We start from the raw sequence: 15,340 nt of genomic DNA, 5'->3' as shown, positions 1-15,340 counted from the left end.
TAATTAAAATATTTCATTAGGAAGACGCTCTAAGACAGGGGTGTCAAACCTGATCCATAAAGGGCCTTGTGGCTGCAGGTTTTCATTCCAGCCATGCAGCAGCACACCTGACTTGGCTCATTCAATCAACTGAACTGTCTTCACACAGTCAAATACTTGCAGCCACACCCACCCTTGATTAAAGGGTGGGTGTGTCAGTTGATTGAATAAGCCAAATCAGGGTGCTGCTGCATGGCTGGAATGAAAACCTGCAGCCACACGGCCCTTTATGGATCAGGTTTGACACCCCTGCTCTAAGAGAACGACTTTTTACAAGAATGTTTGTTGGGAAATAATTCACGATGCACTGTGGCATTTAAAAAAAAGTATTTAAAAAAAACCTTCGCTTTAAACTTACATTTTATTTATTTTGTAAGACTGATCGGTGCAACAGCCAATCCAGAAAGAATAAACTATATACATTTTGCCCAATTATACGACTAACGGAAGGGTGGTGAACCAATCCGGATAAAGCATAGGCGGGTCGGATGAGGAGAGTGGGCGGGACTTATACGGTGAGCTTTAGCAGGCAGACACTCAATTGGTGGTTCGGCGGTTGGAGGTAACGCAGCTTCTGAGTCAGTGGCTGTAGTGTTAAATATTGGTGAGTTTGCTCATATTATTTGGTCTAGGATCCTAAAATATAATATTTAAATTTGGATATTAACAATTGTAGCTTATTTTATGAATACTGTATCGTATTTGCCCCTTTTGCGTAGTTTTAGCTCGTTTGCTAACCTCAGTAGCGATTCAAAGATGGCCGACCTTTACGTGACGTTCTGCGGAAATCGGCGCGAGTTCGAGAACATTCGAAATGTGCTGAATAAACCGTGTTGTAACTATAAAGTGGCGAAATAAAAATATTTTAAGTTGTTTTGCATTTTATTAGGGCTGGCGAACTGTGTGGAAAGTAACTAATTTTTGTTTTTTAGCTTTAATAATCCATGTTGAATAAAATATTAAGCAACACAGGGATCTCAAATGGAGCTGCATCTGTACTGGTTTTTTTTTTTTTTATTCTTCCTCAACAGTAGTCCAGATGAACCGGATTCGGATCCACGTGCTGCCTTCCAGCAGGGGTCGAGCTTCGCAGGCCGCGCGCGCCCACGAGCCCCAGTCGTGCGCGTTCACGCAAAGAGCGTGCACTCAGCCTCGCGTAGACGGCTGGGACTTCTGCATCCGGCACATCCTGGAGGACAAGAACGCGCCATACAGGCAGTGCAGCTATGTCTCCAGTAAGAACGGCAAGCGCTGTCCCAGTGCTGCACCAAAACCAGATAAGAAGGAAGGGTAAATAATTGTTCAACACCTCCAACAGGTTTTTTTTTTTTTATATATATAGTTTGCACATTAAGTCAAGTCAACTTTATTGTCAAATATGCTATACATGCTTGACATGCAGCACAGATGAACTTTCAGTCCTCTCTGACCCACGGTGCAAACAGGCAATGCAATAAATAAAAATAGAATAATTGAAACAAACAACAATATAAACAGTATAAACACTCTAGATAGGAACTAGACATAGACTAAACACTCAGACAATATAAACAGTGTAAACACTAGATAAGAACTACACACAGACTAAACACTCAGACAATATAAACAGTATAAACACTAGATATGGACTAGCTGTAGACTAAACACTCATATATATATACACACACACACACACACACACACAAATTGGTTCAAGTAACCAAACAGTCAAGGGCACTTGAGGTATAGCAGGTAAACATGAAATAAGCAGTATAAACAAACTAGCTGCTGTTAAGACTGGCCTTTTTGCTGCTACGTCCAGGGCTCGAAATTAACTTTTTTTCTTTGTGTCCCCCAGTGGTCCCGAATTCTGTGTTGTATTGTCCCGAATGGAAGCAATAGTGTCCCCATTTTTTTCCTCTCTGAAATAACCAGTGGTTAATATTATCATATGAAGTTACTATTATATTTGTAACTATGCAATTTTGAACCCTTTATATCATTTTTACAATAAGTCACAAGACACAAGCGACACATGTCCAATACATCATCTACTTCAAAATTACAGTTATTGCATTTTCAGTTTATTAAACTTTGGCGATCTCACTGTATGAATAGATACCCGTTTATTTAAAGGGGCCAACTAGCTCATTCAGAAAATGTTTCAACTCCCTACATCTGCAGTACACTTTAGTTGAAAATAAGACCCCTTTTATGTTCATTTCATCTACTTATACCTTGAATATCTGTTGGCACTTATAAGGCCAACTTGTAATTTTCACCATTACCGTTATCCATTTTATGAACTTTCCGTTATCCATTTTATGAACTTTCCGTTATCCATTACCGTTATCCATTTTTATGAACTTTCCGTTATCCATTTTATGAACTTTCCGTTATCCATTACCGTTATCCATTTTTATGAACTTTCCGTTATCCATTACCGTTATCCATTTTTATGAACTTTCCGTTATCCATTACCGTTATCCATTTTTATGAACTTTCCGTTATCCATTACCGTTATCCATTTTTATGAACTTTCCGTTATCCATTACCGTTATCCATTTTTATGAACTTTCCGTTATCCATTACCGTTATCCATTTTTATGAACTTTCGCTGCCGGGTGCAAACGTTAGCAACATCAGCATAGTGGCAGGGTCCGTGTATCATCCGATCATTCAAGTATTCCATTCAATCTGGAAAACGATGATACACGGACCTGCCAGGTCCGAGCCTAGTTGTGCTGCTGACTGACTAAACTTTCTGAACTAGAAAGACACCAAGAAAACTCACTTATTCTGTTGAACGGTATCTTCCGTCAATATCATCCACATCATTCCTGTTGTATTTTATAACGTGTCTAACAGTGTTCATTCAGTTCATTCAGTTGCTCGCGTTGCCTGCAGACCAGGCGATGACACTTTGGATCCTGAAGGTCCCGGAGACGTTATGTCTGGGCTTTCAGTTTCTTCCCCGCGGTCGGTCCGCTTCAACCACTTCAGCATTTTTGTTCTGGCAAGAGTCGGCGCAGCGTGTGCGGTAGCAATTCCATTCCAAGTCCATGTAATGCGGACACCGGCCGAAGATTCTAGAACAGAATGCGCTGCTCTGTAGCCTACGGATGCAAGTGCATCGAAAGTGTAGCTACTATGTATTTTTCGCTGTTAACGTTTTAAAATTAAAATTGACAAATTAGGTGAATGTCTACGTATGTGTTACGGCTTTGTAAATAATATTAATGTAGAACTTTTTTTTCTAGATCTATTTTTTTCCATTGTCCCGGGATTGTCCCAGATATGATAATTTTGTGTCCCGATGACATTTTTTATGGTCCCCGGGACATCGGGACACTGTTAGTTTCGAGCGCTGGCTACGTCCACAGGTAACCCAGGCTGACTATTTGTATAAGATGTATGTACTGTATACAAATTAATATTAAAAAAAAACGGTTGTCCAGATTTCACAAATAAAACTTGGATTGCAAGAAAACAAGTGCACTTACTGTTTCGTGCACACATTTAGTCATTTTAAGCGTACTGTAGCCATTTTTGGGTATCCCATACTCTTCTGTAGGTAACAGAGTATGGGGTACCCAAAAATGGCTAAAATACGCTTAAAATGACCAAATGCATGCATGAAATGGTAAGTACATGTATTGTAGCCATTTTGGGGTATCCCAAAAATGGCTAAAATATGCTTAAAATGACCAAATACGTGCACGAAACAGTAAGTACACACATTGTAGCCATTTTGGGGTACCCCATACTTTTGTTACCTAAACAGAAGAGTATGGGGTACCCCAAAATGGCCAAAATACGCTTAAAATGACCAAATACGTGCATGAAACGGTAAGTAAACTTTTTTTTTTTTTTGGCAATCTAAGCTTTATTTGTGAAATTTGGACGTGTGTGTTTTTTTTTTTATTAATTTGTATACAGTACATACCTCTTATACAAATAATCAGCCTGGGTTACCTGTGCTATGTCCAATCGTTACCTTATTTTTGCACTACATTTACCTTTATTTGTACTATACTTTTTTTTGATTTTTGCTTTCATATTGCCTTTACTTTGCATTATTTCTTCTGTTTGTTTAATTGGCATTCATGGTGGAAACTAAGAATTTCATTGTGCAGGAGGACATGTCCTTACTGTGCATATGACAATCAACACTGAGCTTGAATTTAGTGGAGCAGCACTCCCATAGTTAAGAGAAGATCCTCCTGAGAACCAACCCATAGACTTGTGTCCTCTGTAGTTGGCATTTTGTTTTACGTGCACACCCTCTTAAGCCAGTGTCTCACTGGGCTGCGACAAATTGCGAGCGTCATTCGCGAGAGAGTTTCAGAAGTGTCTTGAAACATTCGCGGGGCTTCTCAGTTTCCTCGCATGAGTCGCAAAGTGTCGCTCTTTCGTCGCTGAAATTTTAAACGTGTTCAAAAAACTTGTGCGACACAGTTTCTCTCAAAATGGCCGCAGATGCGTCGCTGGTGTCGCAAAGCCGTTACGAACCCTTTTCAAGTCAGTTTCCGTGCGACAAAGTGCGAGTTCAGCCAGTATCTCACTGGGCTGCGACAGCCTGCAACTAGTTGGAGACACAATTGCAATAAATATGCAAATATCAATTCAGGCAACACCAATTAAATTAGTTGGTTCTCGGAATCGCCGCTTGAAGAAAATGCAAAAAAAAATCGAAATCAATCTCCCGCCAGCAGAAAAGGTCACGTGACATCGAAAACCAATCAAATCGCCCCTTCACTTTCGATAAAGACTTGTGGAAGAAACATGCCTGTGGAGGGGAGTCCTGCAAAGCCTGTGTTTGTGATTGTTAGGATATTCAGCAAACAGAAGCGTAAAATCTTTGATAGGTGTGTTAAAATTCTGTTTACTGGTTTGCCTGTATTGTTTGGTCTATTTCCACTGCTAACTTTACCATCAGAGCATTTTTTTTTTTTTTTTTTTATTTCGCCTGCTCGCTTCATATTTTTCCTGAAAAAACCCGAGAACCAACTAATTAAATTGGTGTGGCCTCAGTGTGATTCCAAGTGAAAATTGTCTCCAACTTGCATATTTTATCGCAATTGTCTCCAACTAGTCGCAGGCTGTCGCAGCCCAGTGAGATACTACCCTTACTGTGCATATGACAATCAACACTTTGAACTTGAATTTAGTGGAGCAGCGCTCCATAGTTAAGAGAATATCCTCCTGAGAACCAACCCATAGACTTGTGTCCTCTGTAGTTGACATTTTGTTTTACTGCACACCCTCTTAAGCCTAGGTCACAACCGGACGTACGACTTTTTGGCCGTGCGATTTTTGGCGTTTCACAAATCGCTGCGTGTGTTGTGTGGTTTTTTTTTTTTTTTTGTTCGTGGAGAAAGACACACGTTGGCCGTAAGTTTGTCTTGCAACCTGAAAAAACCGTAAGCGCCCGTAGAGTTTGTTTGACATGACAAAGAACCTCTGCGGCCGGTCTACGGCTCGAAAATCAGCACGTCACGCGCGCCCTCCGTGCATTTTTTGCGCGTAGACCGGCCGTAAGAGCACGTACGGCCGGTTGTGACCGAGGCTTTACTCTTTCAAGCTATTCACTTGAATCCTGGTGTCTTGTAAAGAGTACATCCTGGGCTTTCCATTGATATATGACTAGGAGTGTTGCTGGGAAATTCCTAGTAAGGAAATCACAACAAAAGAGAAATTGAGACACTTTTTTTTTTTTTTTTCCCCTTCCTTTGTTCCCAGGAGGATATAGTAACGCATGGACCTGATTTTTGATGGCTTTTGTGACCATATGATGTCCATACATACGAATGATGTACATGTACCACTACAGGGAACCTGATCATAAGTGCAAGGCAACGTATCTCATAAACACTTGATCACCAGACAATGAAATTTTGTGGTTTTATTTGCGCAAGATAGATGGGTTTTTATCCAGCACTTGTTTTTAATTTGTGTTTTAAAAATATGGGATTATTTACCAACACTGTATCAGCCTTTGGTGTTAAGAACAACAGCAGAGAGTCTGATGGGTGCTGATACGTTTTATTTCTCTTGAACGTAAGTATAGCATCTGATCTGCATGTCTTTGAAGTGGGAGGGAACCCATGCAGTCACATGTACACCTTGCTCTGCTCAACCAAGAGCGCAAACCTCTATGCGTTAGTCAAACATACAACATTAGCCACTGCGCTCAAAGTCTCGTGCTAAACCACTGTTCAACTAATACACCGAACATAAACACGCTCAGTAAATAGCACACAAACTTTAGTGTGCGTGAATGACACAGGTTGTCAGATAGCAAAAATGAATGTTGGAATAATAACCGAGACGAAGTTGAGGCTATTCACTGAGCCTGAGGCAGATAATTGGTTTAGTATAAATGCACCGGTCATTATTTTGAAGTATTTAAAAAAAAATTTTTTTTTAATTCTCTAAAAGCAGCATGCGCAGCAGACTTGTCACTTGTCTATGCCGAGTCAAATAAAATACTTTTGTTTTGAAATTGATAAAATACGAGGGGCGTTCAATAAGTAATGCCCCTGACCCACTTCCAGTTGTCTGATCTCGCTGAAATTTTGCATGTGCAATGATTTATATCTCTATGGGTTATGTGGCAAATTACAGCTCTGAACTAATTGTGGTTTCTGATTTACACGTGTTTGAACTGAGTCAGGTGTGAAATGGAGCCCGTTGAGTGTTGCGCAGTGATCCGGTTTTTGTATTTGAAAGGACGCACACCACAGGAGACTTTTGATGAAATGAAAGAAACCTGTGGTGATAATGCCCCATCATATGACCTTGTAAAACGCTGGCATCGTGAATTCAAACATGGCCGGAAGTCTGTGGAAACAGCTCCCAGACCTGGCCACCCCCCTTCTGCCATTGATGTCCGTCAAGTTGAGGCTGCCATTTTGGAAGATCGGCGCATTACTATTCGCCAAATAGCCCAAGAGGTCAAGATTAGTACAGGGTCTGTGGAAACTATCATTCATGACCATTTGCATATGCATAAGGTGTCTGCCAGATGGATTCCCAGGTTGCTCACACCTTTCCAGAAGCGAGAACGCGTCGAGTGCTCGAGGATGAATTTGGAGATGTGCCAAGAAGATGAGTCAAAGTTTTTCAAAAGACTGATTACACAGGATGAAACCTGGGTCCATCACTATGATCCAGAGACCAAAGCCCAGTCAATGCAGTGGAAGCACTTGGACTCACCACCTCCAAAGAAGGCAAGGGTGCAGCCCTCCACTGGCAAGGTCATGCTCACAGTCTTGTGGGACCAGGACGGAGTAGTGATGACAGATTTCCTGGCAATGGGTACCACAATTACAGGAGCCTATTATGCTTCACTTTTAAGGAAATTAAGAGAAGCTATCAAAATCAAGAGGCGGGGCAAGATCAGCAAAGGTATCCTCCTTCTGCAGGACAACGCTCCGGTTCACAACTCGCTTGTCGCCAGATCAGAAGCACGGGAGTGTGGCTATGAAATCCTCCCCCATCCTCCCTACTCTCCTGACCTTGCACCCTCTGACTTTCACCTCTTCCCAGCCATGAAGTTGTTTTTGAAAGGAAAGCGTTTCCCAGATGATGCAGCCTTGATTTTTGAAGTCACGTCGTGGTTGGAGGACCAACCTGGGGTGTTCTACAAAAACAGTCTCCAGAGCTGCATCAAACAATGGGAGAAATGCATAACTCTGGGTGGTTCCTATGTAGAGAGACTAATAACTGCGCCAAGTTTCATTGCTCTACTGCTATGGGAAGTGAGTCGGGGTATTACTTATTGAACGCCCCTCGTAAATCACAATTCTACCTTGCCTTTGAGTAGTTTGAGACCAAACTTCATAGCATCTTTAGTGCTTTTAGGAACATTTTCTTTCATAATTTGTCTCACTTAGTGACGAAGCTATTGGCTGCCATATTGCTGAGTTGCTCGAGGTGATTGTCGAGAAATAGTTCGAAGTTCTCGACCAATCAGCGCACACGATTTTCTAGACTCAACTCCATATTCATTTTATAAGTTAGTCCGCAAAATCAAATCATACATGAGCTGATTGCTGACGAGGCATGGAGTTGGCTATGAGCCATGAGTGACGAGATTGAGTGGAATAATTGTTTTATTCTATCCACGTTCACTGGATTTTAAGAAACGGAGCATTTTTATTTTTTGCAAATTCAATAACTTTTTTTGAAAAAAAAACTTTCGACACAATTTCTGCTAAGAATGTAAACAAACCAGTGAAATGACAGTAGCAATTTGTTAAAAATGCTATAATAATAATTCTTGAAAAATAAAGAGGCCTTCTTACCATCAAATTCTTTTTGGATTCCATAATTTACTTTTTTTGAGGTTTTTTTTTTTTTTTCCCCCATCCTCATTTGGTTCAGCAACACCTGGGATTGGCTCCAGCTACAGGGATGTGAAGTTTGGCAGGGCTAGGACCATAGGTGGCGGAGTTATGAATTTTTAAAGGCTGGCTTGAGCCAGGGCTCATATTAAAGTTTTCAGTGAGCAGTGCTCGCGCAGGGGTTTCGGGGCGAATAACCAGCCGAGGCAGGGTTGTACCGGGCTGTGCCTGGGCTGGTTCGAAAGCGTTTGGGGAGAGGGAGGTGCCTGTAAATTTTGATGGGGCTAGACTCTTCGTTGGCAGTTATGAATTTTTTAAAGTTGGGCCCGTGGGGGCCCCCGTTTCACAGGCCGTATTACAGCATAATGTATTCGCCCAGTGTAACATTTGGAAGAAAAATGGAAGTAGATTAGACCCATATCTTTACAATTTTTCATGGGCCATCCAGATGCTTATGAGATACGGACTATAGATGAAAGGCTTCCAGATTTACCCAGAAATCTGGATATTTGACAAACTTCTTGAAAATCTCCGGTTTTCTGAATGGAGAAATTTTATTTTTCGCGTTCCTAGACACGGCGTGATACTTTGCATCGTCCTTGTGTGGGCGCAGTCCTTAAATAGCCCAAACATAGTTCATTGATTAAAGACAGGTGTTCTTTGTTAACGGCGCTTGTGCTGGAGCTCGTTTGGCGTGCACGCCCAAGGCGTGCCTTCAGGTGCACGAGCTACGGCGTGCAGGACTGACACCGTTCTGCGCAAGCGCAACACAATCGCACTAGAAAGCATGTTCAAGCTGCCAGTGGAGCTGCAGTCCTTTTAGTCGCAAATTACGAGTGTTTCCTCTTGTGTTAATAATTCGCCATGTCAAAACAAGCAAAACTTTCCTCCTCCTTTCGACGTGAAGAGAGGTCAACAATTTATATGTATATTTTTTTTCCATCAAAGTTGCATTTTGTGGTTTCAAAGCGAAGTTTTAGTGCCGTTTCTAGAACACAACATGAAGAAAACGTGGAAGAAACAGCAATAATGGAAGAGCCAGTTTCTAAGCTACCTAAAACTAGCAATGGTAATTATTTTTTGGTTACAAAATGTACTCAGGCTGCCAGTCAGTGTGTGACACGCGCGCGTGCACACATGAAAAATCCTAGCTACGCCCCTGATTTACATGAGAGATTTGGTATTCATTGGTGTTTAAATTTACAGACAATCCGAGCTAATGTAGACAATTTGCTTCAACTCACATAAATATGAATTGGAAATGTTTAGTTCCCTTTAGCTTCTGCAAATGCACAACTCTACTAAAAGATTGATAAACGAGGCTCAATGTCCCCAACGCTGAAACCTGAAAGCTTTAGAAACTCTAACAGACCTTTACTTTTTAACAGGACTGTTTTGGGATTTTGCTGAGTTTACCATCAACTGTCTGATTTTTTTTTTTTTTTTCCAAAGTGATGAAGTGTGTAGCAGGAAAATCACCACGTTTTCTAAATGCACTCCTGAAAATTACTCATTAACTAGGGGAATTAAATTTGATATTTTTGACATGTTAATCATTAATGTACATGAAAGAAAAAGGCTTAAGTTATAACTTAGTGAAAATGAGTACTAAAATGCACAGGAATGCAGGGTTTTGCGTGTTATTAAAATTTTTTCGGGGGATTCCCCCCCCAAAAAAAAAAAAAAAATCTTAGTTTGACTTTCAAAAGTTCAGGATTTTTCTCTTTGCTCCACTTTCATCTCTATACAGACGGACAAATGTGAAAATTATCGGTGAATGTCTGCTGGTCCGGCCTTATTTTGGTCCGGTGGGTTGTAATTTCCACCACTGTACCAAAATTAGAAAACTGTCGGCTGCCTGGTTATTCTTTAAGGACCTAAATCCTACTTTGAGAGCGTGATGGCCATAGTGAATAAATTGTCAGCATACTTGCATGTAGTTATGCCTGTCGCCTTCACATTATTAATCACATGAAGGACTACAATTGTAGTTGGTGATTAATGTATTGCATAGACAAGAATACACATTGTGTTATTTTTTTCCCCTGCTCCTTTTAGAGTTGCATTTTGTGCTGAACATGCACACAGGAATGCTTTGGCTCTGCAGGCACAGATGCGCAAGGCCTCCTGTGGACCATCCCCTGAGGTCCTGCTGTCTCAGCTCAGTGGCTACAACAGGACGGAGTTGGGAGCTCTCAGCCAAGACGGCCGCAGTGAAGCGAGCCGCATTCTAGGCAGGCAATTTTCCAGATTACTTTTTACCACTTTCAAATTTCTCACAACACCTTAGCAGTGTGTGTAAACATTGATGCAGTTTAAACATTCTGTATCTTTTTGTGGGCTCGATTGGATACCACAGAGTGTTTATGAAAGTCGAAGTAATCCTACTTACGTTTGCACGAATGCTTTGGTAATATTTCCTGTCAAGTGTGTCTCATCCTAAGGCCTTTTTTTTTTTTTTTTGTCTGTAGGGGAAATGGGTGTGGTTTTGCATTCGTTATTGGTCATATATTTTAGACGCGCAACAGCCTTGAGGCATGTAAATGAGTCTCCAGCCAATAAATTTTCCATTAGGTTGTAAAAGTTTTTCTCTGTTGTATTCGGTCATGCATGAAAATACTGTGGTTTGCGATCAGGTTTAGAAAACAGGGATGCAAACGGCGCGCCTTTTGGTGGATGCTGCCTTTTTCACGGCTGAATCGTGCAGATCCGAAGTTTTTTTTGGGGGGGGGGTGTTGGAGTGTCTGATTATAATTTCATCAAAGTAAATTCTGTATATAAGCAAATGCCATTACAGTCCACGAAACGTATAGCCTGGCAAGCCAGACTAAATGTGAATATTTAGTCTGGCCTCGATCCGTAGACATTTCCGAAGCGGGTAGGAGGAACAAACCGCTGTCTTTCAAACTGTCTCTGTGCGTATAGGCCAATGCTCTGACCAATCAGCGCAACAGTGACTGTGACGTAGTCAGGGCGACAGAAAGCAGTGGGGGAGGCCTTGAAATTAAATAATTTTTCAAAATGCGTATTAATTAATAAACAGGTTCTAGATATTAAGAAGTTTGGAGATAATGACCACAAGTTTGGAGTCTGTACCACATATACACTTTTTTTTCCAAGTGTTTTTCAAGGGTTTGCTTAAACTGTTTTTGAGAGTTTTTATTTAGTGGTGTTTGGTGAAATAATTTCCCTTAAATTTAAAATAACGGGAAAATAAGAAACAATCAAAAAGTAATGTTTCAAAGCTGTTTAGTTCTTTGTACTGCACAAACTAGCCCCATCCTTTTGGCTACGAGCGGAGCCAGCTGGTAGATCAGACTTTTGCCATAGCCGGTCAGCAAAACAGCGAAAACGTCCTTCTTGAAAAGGAATGAGCGGAGAGCCTCTTCCTGCTCATGTTTCAACGAAAACTCCAAGTCTAATTCTTCTAAAACTGATTCCAAAGCGGAGTCAAACGCGCGCTGTTCATTAGCCCGTAGCCATCTTTCCTGTTGTGCTTTCTCCAGCGTCGCGCAGCTTTGTCGTCACTCCTGCAAAAGCCCGCCCAAAGAATCCAAACAAAAACCTTGCGTTGTGATTGGCGGGCATGATTTGATGCCCGGGGTGTTTTTGTTTATATGGTGCGAGGCTAGACCCATTCGCTAGGCAAAAATATTTTTGGCCGCTAGGCGGGTGGGTCTAGTTTACTAGGCTACGAAACATAGGAAGTACAAGAAGAAAACGGTAAATCAGAAAGCTGCGCACGTTTGCGCAGCTTTTGTGCAAATGTGCGCAGCTTTCTGATTTACTGTTTTCTTCTCATACTTCCTATGTTTCATGGACTGTAACGGCATTTGCTTGTTTAGTAATTTTAATACAGAATTTACTTTGAAATTATAATCAGACACTAACGCCCCCCCTAAAAAAAAAAAAATCGGATCTGCACGATTCAGCCGTGAAAAAGGCAGCATCCGCCAAAAGGTGCGCCATTTGCATCCCTGAGAAAATTCTAGAATATCCCTGTGCTGTTGAAGTGTAAATGTAACGGAGTTTGAGGATTTAAATCTGAGAATATCTAGGTGATAAATCGTCTCTGAACAACTTTGTATAGATGAAGACAGCTGGAGTGAAGACGAGCAGGATCCGGTGGTGCTCGATCAGACGTGGAGAGGAGATCCTGACAGTGAAGCGGACAGCGTAGACAGCGAACACGAAGACCCTCTCAGGTGAGAAGCTTTGTCTTTCACAAGTATCGGTTAAATTCATTGAGTGTATATGAAGACATCTATAGTCTGTGCTCACAGTGGTGCTTGAAAGTTTGTGGACCCTTAAGAATTTTTTGGAGTTCTGCGTAAATATGACCTAAAACATCAGACTTTTGCCACTCATTGACAATGTAATATTGGATCATTTTCCTTAACTTCTGGTGGTGCTGCTCTGCTGGCGTTAGCCAGTTAGCATCCTAGCTGCTAGCTACACGAGTGACGCGACCAGTGTGGGAACAATAGACTAACTACGGACTTGTTGTTATGGCGCCACTTGAGACAAACTTGCTTTTGCTTCTGGTTGTTGAACTCCGGTGTAAGAGTCTGCCTTCACCATCTACGCACACGGGTATACGGCGCGTGTATTCCAGGGAGGCCCTGTTAGCACGGCGGCACAAGGGAGTTAGACCACCGGAGCATCTTCTGGAGTTTGTCAGAGCGAGTCCTGCGGAAAAACACCAACGAAAGAGGGGCAGGAGAGGAGGCATAAGACAGCGGCTCTGTCAGAGAGGTAAGAGACCACCGCTGCCCTCCATGATCTTAAGCAACATTAGGTCTCTGCACAGCAGGATGGGCGAGCTCTGGGTATACACAAGACACCGTCACGAATACAGAGACTACTGAGTCGTGGCTCTGCCACAACATACTGGACTCCCTGCTCCAGCTGGAGGGCTTCTCTTGTTTTCGAGCTGACTGAACGGAATCGTCGGGAAAGGGCAGAGGTGGGGCGTATGTGTTTGTGAGTAATAGCTGGTGTAAACAAGTTACCATCAGACAAACTACATGGAGCCCTCATTTAGAGATGCTCTGTGTCTCCTTGGGACCCTTTTACCTTCCTAGAGAGTTTGGTAACATTGTATGTGCTGTTTATATTCCTCCAAGTGGTAATGCATTAAAGCTGCAAAATCCCTAGCAGACTGCTCCCACATCCAACTCCAGGGGCCCCCATTTTCATCTTGGGTGATTTTAATCATTGTAAACTGAATATGGCATTGCCTGGGTTTCACCAGTATGTGAAATGTGGCACGAGAAACAGTAATGTTCTGGACCAAGACTATGGTGACATTAAAAGTGCCTACAAGGCCAAGTCCAGGCTTTCGTCTAAACCGGGGAACAGGGGCGCTGCACCCTCTTACCGAAATGCCGATTGAACCCCAAGTCACACTTGGGCCATGCGCTTATATGCTACTGCACAACATGCAATCTTTCTCAAAACGATCTTTTCTCCGTGAAAACATCCCAGCAGCACCACGTGACAATGTGTCTGATCATCAAATACGTTATAATTACTCCAAAAATATTCCAGTCATAGTAGTTACACCGCCAGACGGTGCAAAAACAATCCGAATTGGCGTTTTCCAGACTGACGCGCCATGTTGTTTAGTTGTCGCGGCTGCTCTCGCGAGATTTGACATGGGTTACATACAAGGTCAGCTGACTTGTAGAGCGAGATTTCTCGAGACTGAATGACCTTTCACCCACCGGCGCGGGAGTTTGACAGAAGTAGTTCGCGAGTTGTTTTTGTTGACACTTGGGCATTTAAAGATGTCATCCCGCGGCACGAAACAGAAGAAAGCCAAAGACTGTCCGGGGCAGAAGATGATTTCTTTTTTAATGTTGACAATTTGTTACAATTTCCCTGTCAGAGAGCCTCAGAATGTCCCATTGTAGCCTCAATTTTTCAAAGGCTTCGCACGGCGGGGGGGACGGACAACCGGCACCATCCCCCCACCCCACCCCGGTCGCTTCGCTCCCTCGCCATGGTGAGCGCCCTCATACTAAATTTTTCTAGAAAAACCCCTGAAGTCCCTTCCTCCTCTCTCAAGCTCTGATCACTCTACTGTTTATCTGTTGCCCACATATGGACCCTTTTCACGTGACGTCACGACAAACACGGCCGCCATTTTGGACATGTACTACCAGTAGTTTACCACAGCCAGCATTGAGGAACGGCAGCAAAGAAAGTGTTTATTTTCAGCAAGACTTCCATCATGCCACTATATTGTTGTGCACCTGGATGTAGTAACCATCAACACACAAGGCAAGGGTTATCATTTTATCGGATCCCGGTAGATGCTGACCGACGGAGAAGATGGATAGCGGCATACCAGCGCTTGTGTAGTGACCACTTTGTTGGAGGTAAGACGAATAAAATTAGCCAGAAAAGGCATTACATTGCTGTTAACATTCTGTGGCGGCGAGTGTGTAACCAAATAGGCTAAAATAACCCATTGTAACCTCTTTGTTCTTCTGTAGTAGCTATTAGCTAGCGTTGTGTTCCTTTGCTGTTGGTAGACTGTAGGACAGATCAGAGGCAGTGTCCTACAAACAGCGCTTAATTTGAGGGGGAGCAAGCCGGAGCGCGCTCCGGAACCTCGGGCGTTGGCTCCGGCAGCTATTTACACTGGATCCGGTGATCCGACACCTCTTTTGACTATGTAACAAAAAAATAATAATAATTAAATAAAAAAAATGCAAGTTTATTTAGTGTTAATGTCTGATTTTGATATCTGTCTTGTTGGTTATTTCTCTCATGAAACGACATCCACAAAATATCTGCAGATTTGCAGTGTTATTACAAAACATGCCCAGAAGCGCAGCGCCGCGCCCCCCTCCCCTCCCCTCTCCTCTCCTCTTTTTTTCCGCTCCGGAGCTGCTCATCCTCTGCGCTCCGGGACCTCCCACTTTACAAATTAAGCACTGCCTACAAATAAGTGTTCAAAACAAGAG

The 15,340-nt window shown here is 42.4% G+C and overlaps 1 protein-coding gene across 4 annotated transcripts in view; it reads left to right on the top strand.

Moving 5' to 3' along the window:
• Window positions 1-573: 573 nt before the first annotated feature.
• The window catches only part of kansl2 (KAT8 regulatory NSL complex subunit 2), a 34,492-nt gene continuing 19,725 nt past the window's right edge, over window positions 574-15,340 (top strand). For all 4 annotated transcript variants that reach the window (XM_060937514.1, XM_060937515.1, XM_060937517.1 and 1 more), the window contains exons 1-4: window positions 574-643; window positions 1,071-1,329; window positions 10,425-10,600; window positions 12,457-12,571. In XM_060937514.1, the coding sequence (XP_060793497.1) occupies window positions 1,079-1,329; window positions 10,425-10,600; window positions 12,457-12,571 (542 nt within the window). In that variant the 5' untranslated portion in view covers window positions 574-643; window positions 1,071-1,078. The remainder of the gene's footprint in view (window positions 644-1,070; window positions 1,330-10,424; window positions 10,601-12,456; window positions 12,572-15,340) is intronic.

This window comes from Neoarius graeffei, chromosome 13 (assembly GCF_027579695.1).
Source record: "Neoarius graeffei isolate fNeoGra1 chromosome 13, fNeoGra1.pri, whole genome shotgun sequence".
Classification (NCBI taxonomy): domain Eukaryota; kingdom Metazoa; phylum Chordata; class Actinopteri; order Siluriformes; family Ariidae; genus Neoarius; species Neoarius graeffei.
This window is presented reverse-complemented; position numbering and strand designations above follow the sequence as displayed.